Source organism: Oncorhynchus clarkii, chromosome 17, assembly GCF_045791955.1.
Source record: "Oncorhynchus clarkii lewisi isolate Uvic-CL-2024 chromosome 17, UVic_Ocla_1.0, whole genome shotgun sequence".
Taxonomy (NCBI): domain Eukaryota; kingdom Metazoa; phylum Chordata; class Actinopteri; order Salmoniformes; family Salmonidae; genus Oncorhynchus; species Oncorhynchus clarkii.
In genome coordinates this window covers 72,234,959-72,259,603 of record NC_092163.1, presented here as the reverse complement: position 1 = coordinate 72,259,603, position 24,645 = coordinate 72,234,959, and the positions used below count along the sequence as shown (strand labels likewise).

General features: G+C 43.0%; 1 protein-coding gene across 1 annotated transcript; it reads right to left on the bottom strand.

The window, feature by feature from the left end:
- LOC139371363 (myosin-binding protein H-like) lies at window positions 1-24,054 on the bottom strand. The gene is made up of 12 exons (XM_071111715.1): window positions 23,709-24,054; window positions 18,827-18,964; window positions 15,342-15,509; window positions 10,515-10,603; window positions 10,062-10,257; window positions 9,682-9,821; window positions 9,163-9,322; window positions 8,873-9,009; window positions 6,952-7,144; window positions 1,422-1,481; window positions 407-449; window positions 1-288 (listed from the first exon to the last, which is right to left on the bottom strand). Exons 1-10 carry the CDS (start codon window positions 23,929-23,931, stop codon window positions 1,438-1,440), a joined length of 1,488 nt encoding a protein of 495 aa, XP_070967816.1. The 5' UTR covers window positions 23,932-24,054; the 3' UTR covers window positions 1-288; window positions 407-449; window positions 1,422-1,437.
- Between the last annotated feature and the right edge of the window lie 591 nt (window positions 24,055-24,645).

Here is a 24,645-nt window from a genome sequence, read left to right as displayed (position 1 = left end):
TTTTTACTTCAGGTTAGAGAAGGTTTATTCAACAAAACAAAAACATGAATCAAAATCTTTATTGTAACAAACATTCCGAGGTTTTACATCTGAGTTGTGGACATGGATATGAACTATTTCAGAGAGTACTAAGGGAAAAAAATACACATAAAGGGGACACATGTTTAATCTTCATTAATATAGGATAGGGTGGGATTAGGTTAGGATACAGCGGTTGTAGGTAATAACAATTTGATTGTATGTTCTTTTCAGTTATATGTACATTTTTTTCCAGCATCCAGCACCGTCCTGTAGAAAAACAAGAGGTTTTTATAACTTTCAAGCTCACAGAATCTTACCAAAAACCTTTTTCACATGAAAAGAGAGAGATAGAGTACAGTTTTAGAGCACATGAAGTGGGCCTCACCTTTTATTGTAAAGGCCTCATTCAGCTTGCTTCTAACTTGGGACTGTAACAGGTGTAAATAACAGAACAGCTGTCAATTCACATGCCATATTTAGCCAACTGAGGTGGCTAGAACTGCAGTAGCAGGCCTACAAAAGGCATATTCCAAGAGCTTAAGTAGGCTACTAATAGATAAACAGCGTACAGATGTAGGATCTTAATTTGAGCCCATTTCCTATGAGGGGAAAATAATCTTATAGCAACAGGAAATGTGCAGGAAATTCTCAGCAACAAAAGTGATCAAATTAAGATCCTACATCTGTATGAAAAAGTATATATATATTTTTTAAGACTACAGTCAGTATAAATATTGATGATATCACACATAAATTGTTATTTTGTAGTGTCCACTGTGGAAATTCAACACCCTGGGGGGTGACAAGCTGCTTGCATTACAGTGGATCCTGGTAGTAAATCACGCCATCTCGCTGGTCCCTAATGGGCCCCCTGCTGCTGAGTCAAGGAAATGTGATTTAGTTCCCCAACTGAGTGCATGTGGAGCCATTACAGGAGTAATTTATGAGCAGCAGCTGGTAGTGGCACTCAGACTCTTGCAACGGCAGAGGCTCTGTTTAGGGCTCTCCATGTAAGTCCAGCCTTGGAGAAGATGTACCAGGACACAAATAGACTCTGATACATATTAAAATAAACTTTGGTGCTAAATTCTCAGGTTTCATAGGTATTTTTTTTATTAGTAAGTGACAATATGATGGTTAAATATAAACTTACTCTCCTTACCTCTCTACTCTTCTACATTTACACACACTGTACATAGATTCTTCTATTGTGTTATTGTTGTTTATGTGTAACTCTGTGTTGTTGTTTTTGTCGCACTGCTTTGTTTTGTCTTGGCCAGGTCGCATCAAAGCGCCCTTTATTTGTTGATTCACACTCAACTTCTGAATTCAAGCAAATTTTGTAAATTGAAGGCCATTTTCCATATGAACCTGAAAATATGTCAACAAGAGTGACTGACCTGTATGCATGTGCATTCACTCTGCCTCCTTGTCTTTGTCAGCATCTGCATAAACAGGCTCTGTTGAGGTAAATATCATTATTTTAGTCGTCATGAACCAATGGTAATATTTCCACAGTCTGATTCAAATACAACAAACACCGAGATCTATATTTGCATGGAAAATGTAAAAACACCACCGAAACGAACGCTAAAGCAGAAATATATTTGATTGCAAAAGCAGTGTCTATATTATAGATGAACTGGGTTCATACTTTGGTGAGGCTTCTTCCTCGGATAAACTCATGTATAAGAAAGCACTTAAGTTACATTGTACATTGTAGTCGTTTAGCAGACACTCTTATCGAGAGTTGCTTACAGTCAGTGCATTAGTCTTAAGATAACAAGGTGAGACAACCAGGGCCTAAAAATGGACTTTTTGGTCCACCAGCCACAGTCACTCAGATATTTTACCGGACAAATTTTTTGTAGTTGCCATAATTACACACAAAATAAATAAACGGAAAACCATTCTTTGTAATGTTTCTAAAACAGCAAATGTGTCACTAGCAAGAAGTTTCGTTAAATGTTTTGTGACCTGAGTCTTAATTAATTAGTGAATGTTAAAAAAACTCTGGATTATAAAGGGAAAACCAGACACGTCGCGGATACCGACGCCTCACTCAAAGGCAAGCTTAAGACCTTTTCCACCTGCTTCCAGGAAAACAACACAGAGCCTCCGCCGGGTGCCCCGCTGCTCACAAGGACTGCAGGCTCCCGATCACTGTAGCTGACGGGAGTGGAACTTTTAAACATGTTAACCCATCAAGGCTTCTGGCCCAGATGGCATCCCAAGCTGCATCCTCAGTGCAGGCGCAGACCAGCTGGCTGGAGTGTTTACGGAAAAATGTAATCTCTCCCTATCATAGTCTGTTGTCCCCACTTGCTTCAAGATGTCCACCATTGTTCCTGCATGCAAGAAAACAAAGGTAACTGAACTCAATGACTATCGCCCAGTACGCTCACTTCTGTCATCATGAAGTGTTTATACAAGCTAGTCAAGGGCCATATCTCTACCTTGCCCGACACCCTAGACCCACTACAATTTGCATACCTCCCCAACAGATCCATGGACAACGGAATTGCCTTTGCACTGCACACCGCCCTATCCCACCTGGACAAGAGGAATACCTATGTGAGAATGTTGATCACCGGGCCTTCCAGGTGGCGCAGTGGCCTAGGGCACTGCATCGTAGCGCTAGCTGTGCCACCAGAGACTCTGTGTTCGCGCCCAGGCTCTGTCGCAGCCGGCCGCGACTGGGAGGTCCGTGGGGCGACGCACAATTGGCCTAGCGTCGCCCAGGTTAGAGAGGGTTTGGCCGGTAGGGATATCCTTGTCTCATCGCACACCAGCGATTCCTGTGGCGGGCCGGGCACAGTGCGCGCTAACCAAGGTCGCCAGGTGCATGGTGTTTCCTCCGACACATTGGTGCGGCTGGCTTCCGGGTTGGATGCGCGCTGTGTTAAGAAGCAGTGCGGCTTGGTTGTGTTGTGTTTCGGGGGACGCATGACTTTCGACCTTAGTCTCTACCGAGCCCGTACTGGAGTTGTAGCGATGAGACAAGATAGTAACTACTAATAATCGGATACTACGAAATTGGGGAGGAAAAGGGGGTAAAATTCAAAACAAAAAAAGAATGCTGATCATTGACTACATCTTTGCTTTCAACATCATAGTGCGTCACTCATCACTAAGCTCAGGGCCCTGGGTCTGAACTCCTCCATGTGCAACTGGATCCTAGACTTCCTGACATGCTGACCCCAGGTGGAGAGGGGTCTGTACTCCCTGTTCACCCATGACTGCGTGGCTACGCACATTTCCAACTCAGTCATCAAGTTTGCTTGACAAGGGGCTGCAGTTTGCCTGACAAACTTGACAGTGCCTGATTACCAACAACGACGAGACAGCCCACAGGGAGGAGGTTAGAGTCCTGACGGAGTGGTGCCAGGGAAATAACCTCTCCCTCAATGTAAAAAAACAAATCCACAGCCTCTATCCACAGAGGCTGCATTGGAGAAGGTCAAAAGCTTCAAATTCCTTGGCTGCACATCACTGAGGACCTGAAATGGTCCCACCACACCGACACCTTGGTGAAGGCACAACAGAGCCTCTTCGACCTCAGGCGGTTGCAGAAATTTGGTGTGGCCGCAAAGACACTCACAAATTACTACATATGCACCATTGAGAGCATTCTATTGGGTTGCATCACTGGTTTCTACAGCAACTGCACCACTCTCAACGGCATGGCACTCGGGGGGGTGATGCGGTCAGCTCAGCGCATCACTACGGTTACGCTGCCTGCCCTCCAGGACATTGACAGTACTTGATGTCAAATGAAGGCCAAGAAGATCATCAAAGACCTCAGCCACCCGAGCAACAGTCCATTCACTCTGAACATGAGACAGTACAGGTGCAGGTGCATCAGACTGAGAAACAGCTTCTATCAACAGGCCATGAGACTGTTAAACAGCTTCTATCACCAGGCCATCATATTGTTAAACAGCTTCTATCACCAGGCCATCATATTGTTGAACAGCTTCTATCACCAGGCCGTCATATTGTTAAACAGCTTCTATCACCAGGCCGTCATATTGTTGATCAGCTTCTATCACCAGGCCATCAGACTGCTGAACAGCTTCTATCACCAGGCCATCAGACTGCTGAACAGCCATCACTAGTTGGCTAACTGCCCGGTACTCAGCCCTGCACCTTGAGGACTTACAGTATGCCCCATGTATCTAGATAGTCACTGGTCACCCCATATTCTCAAATCAAATCAAAGTTGATTTGTCACGTGCGCTGAAAACAACAGGTACAACAGTGAAATGCTTACTAGCAGGCTCTAACCAATAGTGCAAAGAAGGTATTAGGTGAACAATAGGTAGATAAAGAAATAAAACAACAGTAACAGTAGCGAGGCTATAAAAGTATACAGTAGCGAGGCTATAAAAGTAGCGAGGCTACATACAGACACCGGTTAGTCAGGCTGATTGAGGTAGTATGTATATGTAGATATGGTTAAAGTGATTATACATACATGATGAACAGAGAGTAGCAGTAGCGTAAAAGAGTGGTTGCAGGGTGCTGGGACACAATGCAGATAGCCCGGTTAGCCAATGTGCGGGAGCACTGGTTGGTCGACCCAATTTAGGTAGTATGTACATGAATGTATAGTTAAAGTGACTATGCATATAAGATAAACAGAGTAGCAGCAGCGTAAAAAGAGGGGTTGGGGCGCATACAATGCAAATAGTCCGGGTAAACATTTGGTTACCTGTTCAGGAGTCTTATGGCTTGGGGGTAAATACTGTTGAGAAGCCTTTTTGTCCTAGACTTGGCACTCTGGTACCGCTTGCCATGCGGTAGTAGAGAGAAAAGTCTATGACTTGGGTGGCTGGGGTCTTTGACAATTTTTAGGGGTTTCCTCTGACACCGCCTGGTGAAGAGGTCCTGGATGGCAGGCAGCTTTGCCCCAGTGATGTACTGGGCAGTACGCACTACCCTCTGTAGTGCCTTGCGGTTGGAGGCCGAGCAATTGCCGTACCAGCTTTGCCCCAGTGATGCAACCGGTCAGGATGCTCTCGATGTTGCAGCAGTAGAACCTTTTGAGGATATCAGGACCCATGCCAAATATTTTTAGTTTCCTGAGGGGGAATAGGCTTTGTCGTGCCCTCTTCACAACTGTCTTGGTGTGTTTGGACCAATCTAGTTTGTTGTTGATTTGGACACCAAGGAATTTGAAGCTCCACTACAGCCCCCTCGATGAGAATGTGAAGATGCTCGGTGCTCCTTTTCCTGTAGTCCACAATCATCTCCTTAGTCTTGGTTACGTTGAGGGATAGGTTGTTATTCTGGCACAACCCGGCCAGGTCTCTGACCTCCTGCCTAGAGGCTGTCTCATCGTTGTCGGTGATCAGGCCTACCACTGTTGTGTCGTCTGCAAACTTAATGATGGTGTTGGAGTCATGCCTGGCCATGCAGTTGTGAGTGAACAGGGAGTACAGGAGGGGCACGCACCCCTGGGGAGATCCAGTGTTGAGGATCAGCGTGGCAGATGTGTTGCTACCTACCCTGACCACCTAGGGACTGCCTGTCAGGAAGTCAAGGATCCAGTTGCAGAGGGAGATGTTTAGTCCCAGGTTCCTTAGCTTAGTGATGAGCATTGAGGGTACTATGGTGTTGAACGCTGAGCTGTAGTCAATGAACAGCATTCTCACATAGGTGTTCCTTTTGTCCATGTGGGAAATGGTAGCGTGGAGTGCAATCTGTTTGGGCGGTATGCAAATTGGAGTGGCTCTAGGGATTCTGGGATGATGGTGTTGATGTGAGCCATTACCAGCCTTTCAAAGCACTTCAGGCTACGTATGTGAGTGCTACGGGTCTGTAGTCATTTAGGCAGGTTGCCTTTGTGTTCTTGGGCACAGGGACTATGGTGGTCTGCTTGAAGCATGTTGGTATTACAGACTCAATCAGGGACATGTTTAAAATGTCAGTGAAGACACCTGCTAGTTGGTCAGCACATGCCCGGAGCACACGTCCTGGTAATCGTCTGGCCCCGCAGCCTTGTGTATGTTGACCTGTTTAAAGGTCTTATTCATGTCGGCTACGGAGAGCGTGATCACACAGTCGTCCGGAACAGCTGATGCTCTCATGCATGCCTCAGTGTTGCTCGCCTCGAGCGAGCATAGAAGTGATTTAGCTCGTCTGGTAGCCTCGTGTCACTGGGCAGATCGTGGCTGTGCTTCCCTTTGTTTTCTGTAATAGTTTGTAAGCCCTGCCACATCTGACGAGCGTCAGAGCTGGTGTAGTATTCTGTTTATATACTGTTGTTTCCTCGCTGTGTATGTATATACTGTGTTCACCACATAGCTTGTCTTAATATACCTTTCACTGTCCATACTTTACCATTTTATTTTACAAATTATATTCTGTTTTCTGTCTATACACACCAAGTATTTATATTCTCACTCAAATAAATCTACTTGGAATGTTAGTTCTTGATTTCTTGTTTAGATTTTTTTCAATATTGTGTATTTGTGAGATATTTTACTGCACTGTTGGAGTTAGAAGCACAAGCATTTCGCTTCACCTTAACACCTGTAAATTTGTGTATGCGATCAATCAACTTTGATTTGATTTACCAAAATTCATGTCATTGCTTCTTCATAAAATTGCAGGAAATGAGAATAATTTATATATTCTGTTCATGTTTTACGAGAAACTTATGCAAATTAATATTCTTAATTTTGCTCTGTGTGACCACCCGCCAACCTGGCTGCTGAAATAAACATTCTACCTGCCTATACCAAAATCTACCCACATTTGGTGGGTGGTGGGTGTTAATGTTAGACCCTGGAGACAACCACATACCACAGTCGTAGTAAGTACATTTTTTCTCAATAGTACAGAAGTTATCAGCAAAGTCAGTACTAGTAGGAAAAATATATTATTATTATTATTATTTCTCTTCTTACAACCACTACTACTTACTTTTGACCTCCAGCTTGCAGCCGGTGTCGACCTTCCCCAGTTGGTTCTCAGCTCTGCAGACATACTCTCCACCGTCATATTGGCCAGGCTTACGGATCTCCAGGGTGCAGATGCCCCCTGTGCTGATCATCCTGTACTTGGGGTTATCCATGTTGTTGAGGATCATCTTGTTCTTCATCCACATAATCTTAGGCTGCAATGACATAGTACGTAAATTCTATGTTTCAGATCAATTGTTTCAAGTTTCAAGATTCATAGTCAGCAGCTATGTTTCCATCCAATCACGCAAATATTCTAAAATCTGCATTACAAATATGCACATTTTCCCACCTGACTTGCTGCGGATAAAAATCAGTGTTCCGAATAAAAATCTAATGTTCAATGTTTTTCCATCGAATTTTCAACTCTACCGATAGTTTTGTTAGATAAGAGCGAGAATATTTTTATTTGTCAAATGGCAGTCAAGAATCGATCATCATGTCACCAGAGTAAACCATCAGCTTTTATTGGAAAGGAGCATCAAGCTCATCACTCTGTACCTTCCCCACCCTATGCAGTTCATCATAACTTATCCGTAGCCTTAGCCTAATCAACTGCAGGCATTCCTGAGATGTAGTGGGAGGACCACAACCATCATTTCATCATGTGACTCCCAGTTTGATTTGATATGATGGTTATTATATCAATATTTGAGCATTAAGGCATTTCCACAGCCATTTCTCACATCATTCATTTTACCGGCACAAAAAGTGGTATGACTTTAATCATAAAAATTGTGGATGGAAACATGATTACAGTCACAATTGTTTACTTCAGTTTTTGTGTACTTGGAGTATTTTACTATGCACCCTACTAAATCTGATCCGCGCATTGCAAAGTGGACATACCTCTATAAAAAATCTAATTCCCCAATAAAGGAACATCACATTTTAGTAAATTATCACCCGCCAGAGCGACTTACAGTAGTGAGTACATACTGATCCCCATGGGAATGGAACCCACAACCCTAGCGTTGCAGGTAACATGCTCTACCAACAGAGCCACATACACTCACACTCACTCACTCACTTAGCTATATTGGTTTCTAAGGCCTTTCCTTTGATGATAATAGCTATTCGGAAGACACACTCTGTCTAGGGTACATGAAACAGAGGGTCCAGTGACAGGGGCACCGTTTGACCCCCATGGTCCCCTCAAGGCAGGAATGTCACACATTTGACCCTTCAACCCCCTCCTCTCTGTCATCCACCCACCCAGCTGGCCAGGGGTCCAGGGCTCTGCTCAGAGACTCAGAACCTAATCCTGTACAGAGGTAAATTCTCAACCCCCCTATGCCAAATCCTGCTTTGCTGTGACAACTGGCAACCCAGGGTATCTGGTGGGAGGGAAGGGGACAGGCTGGAAGCCGGAGGTTCAGACAGCAGGCTGACAAGGACACTAAAGATCCCTCTCATTCCAGCTCTGCTATGAGTAAATATATTGACAGGGACGGATGGACAGGAGTATGTGTGTGTGTGTGCGCATGCATGTGTGACATATATGTATATACACATGCATTAATATTATCCAGGGGAAAAGTGACGGCGCGCAAAAAGGTGTAATCAGTCTGCACTCAAAAAGTGGAGCATAAAGCCTACTCCATTATTTAATGTTTTTAAGTATTTTCACTGCATCAGAGATAGCGTTCACAGACGTTTCAGCTTCACAGCCTTCTTCATGTATGTAGGAGAAGTGAAGGCGCAACTGGCAGCTGTCTGTGTGCATGGGCCTGGCATGTGGAGCTATCGGCATTACAATCTCACCCAACAAACAACGAGTGGGTGTGTTAGAATCATAGCAGTTTTGCTAGCCTAGCCTACAAGTTCCATGAAGAACCTTCAGTACTGAGCTGGTATGAGAGTTTGAGAGAGGGAAGGTTTACCTTGGGGGATCCCCTCACAGAGCACAGCAGCTTGGTGCTGTAGCCAACAGTGGTGGACCTGTCGTTCAGAACAGTGGTGAACTTGGGAGCCTCGGTGAAGTCACGCTCCACAAACGGGGTAGGTTTATAGTCAATAACTGAAAAAAAATAGACACGAGCATAGATTAGGTCTTAAATAGGGACATCTAGCTAAAAGGAGACTTTACTGTCCCACTATTTCTAACATTCTCCAACATTTTAACGTTGCAGGGGGATGTTTTTAGAAAGGGGTGGTGTGGAGAATGTCTCACCCTCCTTCACAATGGTGGCTTCTTCCTTGGTCCTGGCACATTCCTCACTGAGTCCACACTTGTTCTCTGCAAAGATCCTGAAGGTGTAGGTGTTGCCCATGATGAGGTCTGAGATGGTGGCATTTAGTCTGGTGTAGTGCTCCAGAATGTTGAACCAGTCCTGGGCAAGACACCATATGAGCATTAATTATATTTTAAAATCTTATTACAGGAATTTTATTTTCTTTTGGGGTCTATTTTTTGTGTAAAGTGTACTGAGATGTACCTTTAAATAAAGTTTGTTTGGATTGGATGTGATTACGGGCGGTAGGTAGCCTAGTGGTTAGAGCGTTGGGCCAGTAACTGAAAGGTTGCTTGACTGAATCCCTGAGATGACAAGGTAAAAATCTGTCGTTTTGCTCCTGAACAAGGCACTGTTCCTAGGCCGTCAGTGTAAATAAGAATGTGTTCTTAAATGACTTGCCTAGTTAAATAAAAGGTGAAATTAAAAAAATTACAGGGATGTGACGGGTTTCTCACCCCGGTTTTCTTGTCAGCCTTCTGGACGGTGTAGCCTGTGATCTCTGTGTTTCCGTTATCTTTAGGTGCGGTCCACTCAAGGGCAACATTGAATCCCCAGACATCCGCAACCTTAATGCTGGCTGGTGGCCCAGGCAGCTCTGTGGGTGAGCAGACACAGAGATAGAAGGTTCAATATGGGTTGCATCATTAGAATCAATCAACTCACAATAACTCAATCGCTCTCCAGATCAGTTCTTCCTGATCACATGACCTGACCAGGAACAACACCTGGCCCTAGTTATTATCAAAATATACCATGACAGTCAGAGGCTAATGCTACGTCATGATCTGTTTGGAAATGAGAACAAGGTTGGATAGTCTAATACAATTTGACTTACCAATAATCTGGATGATGATAGCAGCTTTGTCTTCAAAGTCATCCACCTTCACGCACATCTCGTATGAGCCAGAGTCCACTCTCTCTGCTTGACGGACGAACAGGATGCTGTCTGTGTCAGATGTACGGATGTTGGCCCTCTTTGGGTCAAGGGGCTCTCCATCCTTTAACCAGGTAACCACTGGCTTAGGCTTGCCCTAGGACAGTAAAGAACACACGGTTGGGCTCAATCAATAGTCTAACTTACATCTGTATGGACATGCTACAACATCAAATTATTTTACATCATCATGCCCAGGAGACTTTAATGACAATGCGATAAAACTCTAGCCCCTAGTAACATTAAATAGTAAATGTGCCTATAGCTAGGGTCCAATTAAAAAAAAATCCTGCTCAGGTCATGTTTTCTAGACAAACTCCCAGGCCTACTCATCATCTCATAATGCAAACTCACAGAGAAGGGGATGACAAGGTTAATCTTCTCACCGACTTTCTTGACATACCTCTGCCTCAGGAAACGAGGCAGGCGGACTTTGGGGCGAGCTACAGACAGAACAAACATAGTTTACAAATAATAATAATCAACCTGTTCAAATAAGTAAAATGACTGAAACACTTTATGGATAGGACACTTTAGAACAAGCATTTGAATATGTATCAGAAATAATTAAAAAACAAATCCTCAAAACCCACTCTGTACCTTGAGGACAGATTATCCTGTACTCCAGACCATATCTAGTTGGGAACCAACCACCTGATGAGTCTAGCAGAGTTACACTCATCAGAGCTCTAAATTGGTCCCATCTGAATTCAGACCATCTCAGAGCTCTAAATTGGTCCCATCTGAACTCAGACCATCTCAAAGCTCTAAATTGGTCCCATCTGAACTCAGACCATCTCAGAGCTCTAAATTGGTCCCATCTGAACTCAGACCATCTCAGAGCTCTAAATTGGTCGCATCTGAACTCACACCATGACATCAGAACAGGTCCCATCTGAACTCACACCATCGCATCGGAACTCTAAATAGGTCCAATCTGAACTCACACCATCGCATCAGAACTCTAAATAGGTCCAATCTGAACTCACATCATCGCATCAGAAATATAAATAGAACACATGATGGAGATCTATAGTTACTCCAGCTCACACTGTTAAACAGGCTGCATTAAGAATCACTCTCAACTTGATACCGTACTGTAGATTCTCCTTCACCATAGGGTTCCCCACAAATACATCAGTCACAGCAAATGGCTTGCTGTATGTCTTAAAACATGGACAGAACGGTTGATATTTGTAACTAACTAATAACAGAACATAGAAACTATAATTGAAAACCCACTCCTAAAAAAATCTATGCACTAGTGCCATGGGATGTCCAGTGCTATGGGCAGAAATATGTGCTGCTATCAGAAAATGGATGGAAAAAAACAACCAACCCACCGGGTAACAGTCATGATAGAGTTAGGTGTGTTTCTCTGTGGAGCGTTCCGACTTGACACTCCTTTTGAGGGGATCAGGTCAATAGAGAACTGCCCTGTCCCTGTCAGAGTCTGTGGCATATTTAAAAATAAACATGAGTCCATGGTCGTCTCAAAGGACTTAGAAGGCATACAAGACATTAGATCCCTCCCCTGTCCCCACCCACTCTGTGTAGACTGGACACTTTGGAATGTCCCCAACCCCCAATGATTACACTTGTCACCATCGCACTATCGCTGGCTTGACACCTCTCCAGCACTCATTCTGACTTGGGAAACAACCCAATGCCAAACCTTCCAAATTGAATCTGTGTTAATTAGCAGACACATCCTAACAATTTTTCTAAGGATTTGTGGGAAAGTTAGAGGTTTTTCCATTGTGTGGGAAACCTGATGCATCTATTGGTGGACCAATGGCTAAGTTTGACAGTGCGACTTGTGGTTCAGGTTTCATTCCCCTCCACTAAATATCTCCATTACACATTTGATGATCTCTCTTTACATAAATTACTTTTTAATCGAATCAGTCTTATTTTTTTTGTAGGTCTACCAATTATTTACGATTTTACTGTATGTTTAGACATTTTGACTCTGAATAAAACACAAAATCCAGGGCCTACCACTGTATACAGTCAATTAACTTGATTCCATGATGAATGCTGTAAATTCAGCCAGATCGCACAAGATTGACTTCAAAACTGGATGGCTGTCCATGCCCAGAGGATGTAGGGAAATGCCTTCAAAACCAGTCACTAGAGGCAACAGTGAACGCTATTACCATTAAGGCTTGGGCATTGTGGATGAGGGGTGGCAGATTAATGTAATCCCACGACTCCGGATTGTTTGGCATAGGGATTTTTTTCCATATGCCAAACCTTAACCCTTAACTAACGAAACTATGTGTAGCAGGAGAAGCGACCCAGCGTGTCAAAAACACTTTGAAATTTGGAGCAATTTGACGTTTGGAGAAAAGTGCAAGAACATGTATAATTCCGCAGTGAGACTATGAGAGCATGTTGGTAAATGAAGATGCTTGACTCACCATTAAAAGTTATCATTGAGGAAGACTAAAAATGACTTTTTCTGAATGCACAGTAAGAAGACACCGGTGAAAACATGCATCCAAAAGGTGTCAATGGTAGTACTTTAGGCACTCAACAACTGGGGAGCTGCTCCATGCTTGGACTGAGGAGTTCTACCACCCTCTTGGTGGGAATAATCTGAGAAGACCACCGTTGCATTACTCTAACAGGCCAGGGAGGTGCCAAGCCAACGGCATTTGGATATCTGAGATGGAAAATATGCTGAGCTGGTTCTCCCTAGCTGTTTCAACGTCTGCTGTTCTGAAAAACTATTTCAACAATAAAGACGGACACCGCCCATCACAAACAGTTTGGACTTGCTGCTATGGCCACCCGGTAATACAGTACTGTCCACGTGAAGTACACTGAAGAAAACCCCTACATCTCCTGGTTGGCAGAAATGGACCATGGTATGCTTCTTAAGTACAGTAGCTAAGGGCTGTGTGTGTGTGTGAGTATATACAGTGGGGCAAAAAAGTATTTAGTCAGTCACCAATTGTGCAAGTTCTCCCAATTAAAAAGATGAGAGAGGCCTGTAATTTCATCATCATACGTACAGACAAAATTAGAAAAATAAATCCAGAAAATCACATTGTAGGATTTTTAATGAATTTATTTGCTAATTATGGTGGAAAATAAGTATTTGGTCACCTACAAATAAGCAAGATTTCTGGCTCTCACAGACCTGTAACTTCTTCTTTAAGAGGCTCCTTTGTCCTCCACTCGTTACCTGTATTAATGGCACCTGTTTGAACTTGTTATCAGTATAAAAGACACCTGTCCACAACCTCAAACAGTCACACTCCAAACTCCACTATGGCCAAGACCAAAGAGCTGTCAAAGGACACCAGAAACAAAATTGTAGACCTGCACCAGGCTGGGAAGACTGAATCTGCAATAGGTAAGCAGCTTGGTTTGAAGAAATCAACTGTGGGAGCAATTATTAGGAAATGGAAGACATACAAGACCACTGATAATCTCCCTCGATCTGGGGCTCCACGCAAGATCTCACCCCGTGGGGTCAAAATGATCACAAGAACGGTGAGCAAAAATCCCAGAACCACACGGGGGGACCTAGTAAATGACCTGCAGAGAGCTGGGACCAAAGTAACAAAGCCTACCATCAGTAACACACTACGCCGCCAGGGACTCAAATCCTGCAGTGCCAGACGTGTCCCCCTGCTTAAGCCAGTACATGTCCAGGCCCATCTGAAGTTTGCTAGAGAGCATTTGGATGATCCAGAAGAAGATTGGGAGAATATCATATGGTCAGATGAAACCAAAATATAACTTTTTGGTAAAAACTCAACTTGTCGTGTTTGGAGGACAAAGAATGCTGAGTTGCATCCAAAGAACACCATACCTACTGTGAAGCATGGGGGTGGAAACATCATGCTCTGGGGCTGTTTTTCTGCAAAGGGACCAGGACGACTGATCCGTGTAAAGGAAAGAATGAATGGGGCCATGTATCGTGAGATTTTGAGTGAAAACCTCCTCCCATCAGCAAGGGCATTGAATATGAAACGTGGCTGGGTCTTTCAGCATGACAATGATCCCAAACACACCGCCCGGGCAACGAAGGAGTGGCTTCGTAAGAAGCATTTCAAGGTCCTGGAGTGGCCTAGCCAGTCTCCAGATCTCAACCCCATAGAAAATCTTTGGAGGGAGTTGAAATTCCGTGTTGCCCAGCAACAGCTCCAAAACATCACTGCTCTAGAGGAGATCTGCATGGAGGAATGGGCCAAAATACCAGAAACAGTGTGTGAAAATCTTGTGAAGACTTACAGAAAACGTTTGACCTCTGTCATTGCCAACAAAGGGTATATAACAAAGTATTGAGATAAACTTTTGTTATTGACCAAATACTTATTTTCCACCATAATTTGCAAATAAATTCATTAAAAATCCTACAATGTGATTTTCTGGATTTTTTTTAAAATTTTGTCTGTCATAGTTGAAGTGTACCTATGATGAAAATGACAGGCCTCTCTCATCTTTTTAAGTGGGAGAACTTGCACAATTGGTGGCTGACTAAATACTTTTTTGCCCCACTGTATGTGACCCGTTTGAGGAAGCTAGGCGTATGTCGCACATCACTATTTCACAGCATCATACCCAAGAAGACTTGAAATTTGGGTAAATGTGAAATGAATGTAAGAGAATATAACACATTAGATCTTTTAAAAGAAAATACAAAGAAAAACACTTTTTTTATCTTTGAAATGCAAGAGAAAGGTCATAACATATTATTCCATTCCAAGCGCAATTTTGTGTTTGGCCATTAGATGGCAGCATTGTATGTGCAAAGTTTTAAACTGATCCAATGAACCCTTGCATTTCTGTTCAAAATGTTGTATCAAGACTGCCCAAATGTGCCTAATTTGTTTATTAATAACTTGTCAAGTTCACAACTGTGCACTCTCCTCAAACAACAGCATGGTATTCTTTCACTGTAATAGCTACTGTAAATTGGACAGTGCAGTTAGATTAACAAGAATTGAAGATTATATCATATATTTCTATGTCCTGGGAAATGATCTTGCTACTTACAACCTCATGCTAATCGCATTAGCCTATGTTTGCTCAACCGTCACGTGGGAGACCCACCGATCCTGTAGAGGTTTTAATCAATTTTGGAATAAAGCTGTGGAAAATGTGGAAGAAGTCAAGGGGTCTGAATATTTCCTGAATGCACTGTATTGTCCATGCTTTGCTTACCCCCAACCTCCTTGACCAGAATGGGATCGGCGATGGTAGCAGGGGGACTGCGGCCACCGGAGTTCACAGCCACCACCCGGACCAGCAGACGGTCGCCGGTAGTCTGGTTCTTGATAGCATAACGACAGGACACAGTCAGGTCCTCATTGACTGCTTTCCAGTCTTCGGCTGTGACAGGAAAGAGGACAATATAGAACAGTGACTGAACAGTTAACACACTGAGGACAATATGGAACAGTGGCAGGAGAATGAACACAGTGAGGACAATAAGCAGCAGCTAACAGCTGATTTAAAAAATCCTTTATTTAACTAGGCAAGTCAGTTAAGAACAAATTCTTATTAATAATGACAGCCTACCCCCAACCAATTGTGCACTGGGACTCCCAATCATGGCCAGATGTGATACATCCTGGATTCAAAGCAGTTACTGTAAGGACATCTCTTGAATTGAGATGCAGTGCCTTAGACCACTGTACCACTTGGGAGCCCAAAAGTTTAAGTCCTGTCATTTTATTGCACCATGCATTCATACATGCAGTACTTATTATCCTATCTGGGCCCAAAACAATATTTTATATAGACGAAACAAGAAGATTCATGAATAAAAATATATTCTGTTGTGTTTTCAGGGTGCATTACCGCATTTGCAAGGCCAACCTTGTAGTTGCATAACTTGAGGTATCTTCTCTTCTCTGTCATTTGACTTGAGTCTGTTACTGACATAAGCATTAGGTTGGAATCTAAAAGCAGGCACCAGTTAGTTCATGACACTGCCAGAAATGCCTCTCTCCTTATAGGGAGAGGTTAGGTACGGTATAAATCAACTAGTGACATGCAGGGAAGAGGCGCAACTGATAGGTCTGAACCAACCAATAAAATATAATTTACAATTGTACCGGCTTAAAGTGGAACGGAGCCTCATCGTAGGGTGTTAGGTAAAACAATCAATCAATATTTTCATACGGTTGTGAATAATTCTCAAATCTACATCAGAGATGGACAAAATCCAATGGGACAACATAACAGCATTCAAGAACTTAGTCACTGGCTTTATCAATAAGTGCATTGAGGACGTCGTCCCCACAGTGACTGTACGTACATACCCCAACCAGAAGCCATGGATTACAGGCAACATTCGCACTGAGCTAAAGGGTAGAGCTGCCACCTTCAAGCTGCGGGACTCTAACCCGGAAGCTTACAAATCCAACTATGCCCTGCGATGAACCATCAAACAGGCAAAGCATCAATACAGGGCTAAGATTGAATCACACTACACCGGCTCCAACGCTCGGATGTGGCAGGCCTTGCAAACTATTACAGACTACAAAGGAAAGCACAGCCACGAGCTGCCAAGTGACACGAGCCTACCAGACGAGCTATATCACTTCTATGCTCGCTTCGACGCACGCAACACCGAGGCATGCATGAGAGCATCAGCTGTTCCGGGCGACTGTGTGATCACGCTCTCCGTAGGCGACGTGAGTAAGACCTTTAAGCAGGTCAACATACACAAGGCTGCGGGGCCAGACGGATAACCAGGACGTGTGCTCCGGGCATGTGCTGACCAACTGGCAGGTGTCTTCACTGACATTTTCAACATGTCCCTGATTGAGTCTGTAATACCAACATGCTTCAAGCAGCCCACCATAGTCCCTGTGCCCAAGAACAAAAAGGCAACCTGCCTAAATGACTACAGACCCGTAGCACTCACGTCCGTAGCCATGAAGTGCTTTGAAAGGCTGGTAATGGCTCACATCAACACCATTATCCCAGTAGCCCTAGACCCACTCCAAATTGCATACCGCCCAAACAGATCCACAGATAATGCAATCATTATTGCACTCCAACACTGCCCTTTCCCACCTGGACAAAAGGAACACCCATGTGAGAATGCTTGACTACAGCTCAACACCATAGTACCCTCAAAGCTCATCACTAAGCCAAGGATCCTGGGACTAGAAACCTCCCTCTGCAACTGGATCCTGGACTTCCTGACAAGCCGCCTCCAGGTGGTCAGGGTAGGTAGCAACACATCTGCCACGCTGATCCTCAACACTGGAGCTCCGCAGGGGTGCGTGCTCAGTCCCTTCCTGTACTCCCTGTTCACCCACGACTGCATGGCCAGGCACGACTCCAACACCATCATTAAGTTTGCTGACGACACAACAGTGGTAGGCCTGATCACCGCAACGACGAGACAGCCTATAGGGAGGAGATCAGAGACCTGGCCGGGTGGTGCCAGAATAACAACCTATCCCTCAATGTAACCAAGACTAAGTAGATTATTGTGGACTACAGGAAAAGGAGCACCGAGCACGTCCCCATTCTCATTGACGGGGCTGTAGTGGAGCAGGTTGAGAGCTTTGAATTCCTTGGTGTCCACATCAACAACAAACTAGATTGGTCCAAACACACCAAGACAGTCGTGAAGAGGGCACGACAAAGCCTATTCCCCCTCAGGAAACTAAAAAGATTTGGTATGGGTCCTGAGATCCTCAAAAGGTTCTACAGCCTCAACATCAAGAGCATCCTGACTGGTTGCATCACTGCCTGGTAAGGCAATTGCTCGGCCTCCGACCGCAAGGCACTTCAGAGGGTAGTGTGTACGGCCCAGTACATCACTGGGGTAAAGCTGCCTGCCATCCAGGACATCTACACCAGGCGGTGTCAGAGGAAGGTCCTAAAAATTGTCAAAGACCCCAGCGACCCCAGTCATAGACGGTTCTCTCTACTACCGCATGGCAAGCGGTACCAGAGTGCCAAGTCTAGGACAAAAAGGCTTCTCAACAGTTTTTACCCCCAAGCCATAAGACTCCTGAACAGGTAACCAATGGTTACCCAGACTTTTTGCATTGTATGCGCCCCCACCCCACCCCAACCCCTCTTTTACGCTGCTGCTACTCTCTGTTTGTCTTATATGCATCGTCACTTTAACTATACATTCATGTACATACTACTCAATTGGGCCGACCAACCAGTGCTCCCGCACATTAGCTAACCGGGCTATCTGCATTGTGTCCCACCACCCGCCAACCCCTCTTTTTACGCTTCTGCTACACTCTGTTCATCATATACTGTACGCACAGTCACTTTACCGATACCTACATCTACATACTACCTCAATCAGCCTGACTAACAGGTGTCTGTATATAGCCTTGCTATTCTTTTTTCAAATGTCTTTTTACTTTTGTTTTATTTCTTTACTTACTTACCTACACACACATACACACACACACACACACACACACACACACACTTTTTTTTGGCACCATTGGTTAGAGCCTGTAAGTAACCGTTTCACTGTAATGTTTACACCTGTTGTATTCGGCGCACGTGACAAATAAACTTGGATTTGATTTGGTTAGTTGTTAAAAGGTAGCCTGGTTCCAGATTGGTCATACCCATGACCGTAGGAGTTAGTAAGACTGCACAAACAGATCTAAGACCAGGCTAGTTAAGGACTGAAATGGGCTTTAAGGACTTACTTCCCTCCTTGGTGATTTCCACAGTGTATCCATCCAGGCCAGAGTTGGCCGGAATGGTCTTTGGAGGTCTCCAGGTGATGGTCACTGAAGAGTCACTCTTGTCCTCCACTGTCACTTCCAGGGGCTCGCTGGTGGGCTCTGCAGTTTGGAAACGATAACACAATTCAGACAATGTACAGCTCAAGATGCAACAGTAAATAATTAGCCTTTTTGGATTAGCATTTCAAAGGAAACAAGGCAATAGGGCTCAACAGTTTTGAAACGCAAACACAATTCAGACAACGTACAACTTGAGGACATGATATTGGGTTATCATATGAATGATAAAAATGGTAATAGGAGGACGTGTGAAGAGCTCCGTAACGGTTTGACCCATTTTTTTTCAGACCGTCGGGTTGGTTTACCCTTTGGGGGTGGAGTTGGCGTGGAGTGAGGGTGCTTTGTGCGGGGTTCATCTGCGCGGGCCACATCAGCAGGAGCAGATGATGTTAAATGTGCATTTATTTAAAGGTTAGAGGCAGCAGGTATGAGAGCAGTGTTCTAGAATCACTTCCAGCCAATCCCATCTCTTTCTGAATACCTCTTGGTTGTCCAGTAGAGAGATCAAAACAGTCTACACCTATACAATGCTCTATGGTACACTGTAGTCTTCCACTAGGGCCAGGAGTGTTTCCTGGTACACTGTACTCTTTAACTAGGACCCTGAGTGAGTGTTCCCTGGTGCACTGTAATCTTTATCTAGGGCCCGGATCATTCCCTGGTACACAAATCTTTATCTAAGGCCCGGATTATTCCCTGGTACACTGTTATCATTAACTAGGGCTGTGAGTGTTCCCTGTTCAGGTCAACGGGGACAGGAAAAACCTATTCCCTATATGTATACCAAACTACATACACCTTAACATGATCCCATACTGGAATGGATTGGACATATTCAGATGTGAAGGTATCAGTGATCCATTTCACTTGACAGGGTCTACCTGTCGGCAGCAGCAGCATCAGCTAGTGTTAAATGTTAGAGATTCATCTAATGTATTAGTTCAAAAGACATAAGAGCCTGGTCCCAGATCTGCTTGTGCTGTCTTTTATGTCAACTCCTATAAAAATGAGCATAGCAATTTTCAAGAAAGACAGCAACAAAACATATCTGGGGCCAGTCTTATAAGGGCCTAACATGATGGTGAAAAGGCTCAAATATCATTGAGATCTTTTAGCGCTATTAAGTTAGGGCTCTATTCAATCTGTAAAGCTGAAGAATTACAAATTCTGCTATATCTTTTTAAAGGTAATTTCCTGACTGAGCCCACATATGCAGCTAAAGCAGGAACATTGCCTTTAATTTAAGGATAAGAACCTTTTTAAATTTTCGTCTAAAATGACATACCCAAATCTAACTGTCTGTAGCTCAGGACCTGAAGCATATTCTTGATACCATTTGAAAGGAAACACTTTGAAGTTTGTGGAAATGTGAAATTAATGTACGAGAATATAACATTAGATCTGGTAAAAGATAATACAATGAAAAAAAATATATATTTTTTTTTCCCCATCATCTTTGAAATGCAAGAGAAAAGCCACAATGTATTATTCCAGTTAAGGCACAATTTAGATGTTGGCCATTAGATGGCAGCAGTGTATGTGTAACGTTTTAGACTGATCCAATGAACACTTGCATTTCTGATCAAAATGTTGTATCAAGTCTGCCCAAATGTGCCCAATTGGTTTATTAATAGATTTTCAAGTTGATAACTTTGCACTCTCCTCAAAAGATAGCATGGTATTCTTTCACTGTAATAGCTACTGTAAATTTTACAGTGCAGCTAGATTAACAAGAATTTAAGCTTTCTGCCCACATCAGATATGTCTATGTCCTGAGAAATGTTCTTGTTACTTACAACCTCATGCTAATCACATCAGCGCACATTAGCTCAACCGTCCTCTGGGGGGGAACACTGATCCCGTAGAGGTTTTTAACCTCTTCACTGTAACATCTTTATCTCTTTACTCACGTACCGGCACTTTCTATCCACATACTTTAAGCTTGTCATTTTGTAACATTTAGTAAGATATTTTGAAACCTTTAAAATCAGCTTTTGTTCTAACATTTCTCTAGCATTTAATGAATATCAGCCGCTTTTGATGCTGCTGCTGAGGGCGAAGCCCCCGCTGCTGGTAATAGTCTCACTACCAATCCACAAGGCGCCAGGTGACATCTTCATCATCATATGCCGCTCAATATGGATACACCTATTTAAAAGAATCGCAAATCACTTTTGGCTAACAACACCTAAGAGCTCTATTCAATCCGCGTCGCGGAAGTTCAGCTTTACACCGTGATTGGAATTTAAGTAGCCTAATCAAGACAAACATCTCTTCATCTTGGCTTTACCCTTGACAGGTGCCTCAGCGATGCCTGAAGCTGCACCTTCCTCGCCCAGCAGTGGCTGGCATTAGATGTGAGATATTAGTTTGATTACCAGCCTATAGGCAACTTATATAAAGTAGTTTATGTGCACTGTAAATTATGACTTCTGTATATTGCAATGCGTGGATACCATCTGGCTCACCAGGCTCAGCAATGGCTGGTATTAGATTTTTTAACCCACTGTTCCTAGGCCATCTTCGAAAATAAGAATTTGTTCTTAACTGACATGGGTAGTTAAATAAAGGTCAAATAAAAAAATATGTAAATTAAGTATTGTGATGCATGCATTACCCTCTGTTTTAGCAGGCGCCTTTGTGGCGGCAGGAGCTGCAGCTTCCTCTTCCTCTGTAGCGGGCGGTATTCGATTTGATATTAGATTGATTACTAGCCAATAGGCAAAATACATGAGAGAACAGAGCTGTGGTCAATTCTGAATTGAGTTGAGAATTTAATTTGAATTGGCCACCCCACACAACACAGGAAGCAACATTTGAATTGAATTTGAATTGAAGGAAGAAGAATCGAATTAAATTAAATTCAAATGGGTTATTTATTATTCTATCACAATCAACAACAAAAAAGGTACATCATATGTGGTTACCAATACCATTTAGCATAAGATTGAAACATGAACTTTTTTTTAAACTCATTCTCCAAAATAAAAATTTTAAAATTACAGTGGTATGGAAATGCTCTAAGATCATGGTATGGGTTGTCTATAATAATTCAAAATTCCATGAATGTTTTTAAATATCAGGAGAAAAATTTTATTCACAGAATGCAATAGGTAAAACACTGCAGAATGGGTGGGAACAATCACTTATAATCGTATAATTAAACAATGCCACCTAATATAATGTTTACATACATATGAGATGAGGAATGTAGGGTATATGTATATACTGTACTCTATACCATCTACTGCATCTTGCCTATGCCGTTCTGTACCATCACTCATTCATATATCTTTATGTACATATTCTTTATCCATTTACACTTGTGTGTATAAAGTAGTCATTGTAGAATTGTTAGGTTTGATTACTCGTTGGTTATTACTGCATTGTCGGAACTAGAAGCACAAGCATTTCGGTAAACTCGCATTAACATCTGCTAACCATGTGTATGTGACAAATACAATTTGATTTGATTTGAAACTCCATTTTGAAATGGTATGCCTATGTGAATTCTTTGCGTTAATAAGTGGCATATCCTTTTGATAAAATATTTGTCAAATGAATTAGACTTTCATGTTTCATGTCTCAGTTGAATTGCTTTGAATTTAGTTATACTTATTTTTAACTTCCATGGGGGAGCCTGGTGTGCGGAGCTATAGGCTCATTCTTTGAATGGAATAAATGGAACTCAGTCATTAATATGGTTTCCATATGTTTGAGATGGTTGATTCTATTCAGTAATTGACTTGGACTGAAATAGTTGTAGGTACTCATTTTGGGTGCTGGCACTGTTTATATTTAGGTGCAGGAGCTCCACAATACTTTTGAGCTAATATTCTATAAGAGGAACAGGAGCTCAAGCAGTAGACAATGTTATGTGCTGGTACTTAGCTCCATTTCCCCATTGATTCCATTCCAGCCATCTCAAATGCCCCATTGATTCCATTCCAGCCATCACAATGAGTCTGTCCTCCTATAGGTCATCCCATCAGCCTCCTCTGTTCTTTAGAGTTACCTTTAAAGAGTAGCCTACTCCCGAGCACAATAGTTTATCCAGGGAATCAGGGCGGGCAGGGATGCACAAAGGATGGAGCACTAATATAAACTGAAGAAAGTGAATCAATATCTCTTATATGCAGTGAGATATCGAGCAATCAGCATGCAATCGGGTAGAATAAGCAAGCATGGAATACTTGACCCTGTAGTCAGGCTATCAAGTGCCTTACACAACCACTTACACGACACGTTGTAGGCTTGTAGTTAAAGGGCGCATGAAGCCCGCAATTATTATTTTACACATTGGCCTCTCCAAAGTAGGGGCTTCAGAGCTTTACTGTTATCTCATATGAACTGACCGTGGACGACTGTTGCTTATTTTCTTTGCAAATGGTGTAGAAAAATAGATTCTCTCAAAATGCATTTAAAGGAATACTTCGCAGGGTTTGGCAGTGCGCAATGGCTGCAAGTGAAATTTTGGACCAAAAATGGAGAGGCTATTTATAGAAAGCGGCCCTTGAAGAGATCCAGTGACAAAGGGACCAACATAAGACCCATTATCTCCATCGAAATATTTGATATAAAAAGACACATTAACAGACAATATCAAAGTTTTGTTATCCTGTCATCTTATGAAAATGTCACTTATGCCCCTTGCGCACCAAACAAATGTAGCCATGGATCATCCATCCAGTCCAGAGAGATCAATGATATTGACAAAGTAGTCTACATGTGTTTCTGCAAAAAGCCCAACCAAGACTTATTTCATGAAGCATTATCGCATTACCATCTGGAGGAGGGGGTGTGGGGGCTTTGGGCTCCTCAGGCGCGGGTTCAGCGGTAGCTTCTCTTTCTGCTGGAGTGGCCTCCGCTGGGGCCTTTCCCTCGGCAGGTGCAGTCTCTGCCGGTGGAGCTTCGCCCTCGGCAGTGGAAGTAGCCTCAGCAGGTGCGGCTTCAGCGGGTGCAGCGTTAGACATGGTGGCGGTTTCCGCTGCTACTCCCAAAGTCATTAAGTCCTCAAAGAGTCATCACTCTAGAGGAAGTGGCAGGCTATGTAGTCCGTGGTAGCGGACTCCACCCCCTAATGCATTTTATGTAACATATACTTACTTGACTGAATCTTGGATCTTATTATAGGCCTAGTAGGAATAGGGACCCCTATATACAGTTGCCTATGTGGTCAGAGGGGTTTATCCTCCGTGTTTCACTCAGTTTCCTTTTTCTGATAAACCACGCTTATAAACACTGATATTCATTACGCATTTGTTTGCATACTTTTTTATGAAGAGCTAGTAAAAATATATTCGCAATTATGAGACAAATCATTTAAATTACATTATTTTATTGACTCCGACGAACAGTGATAAGTGTATGGAAATGTTGTTTCAGAAGCATGCCTATATTCCACACAATTCTGGAGGGATAAAGTTATTCATCTTGTAGTAGGCCTATATGGAGTTTTCTTTTCCTGAATGATTGTTGTCGCTTACAGTATGCTGAAGTATTTACAAGGTTTACAATTATGATGTCATGTACAAAATAGATCAATGAGATTTACAAAGGATTCATTAGAAAAAGAAATCTCAAATATCAGCGTATTAAAAATGAAAAGCTTAATCTATATAGTGAACCCCTAACGATAACGTAATGCTATTACATGTTCTGTTCACACACTCATCTACAACATTTAGAAATCCATCACAATTGCACGTCAATGACATTAG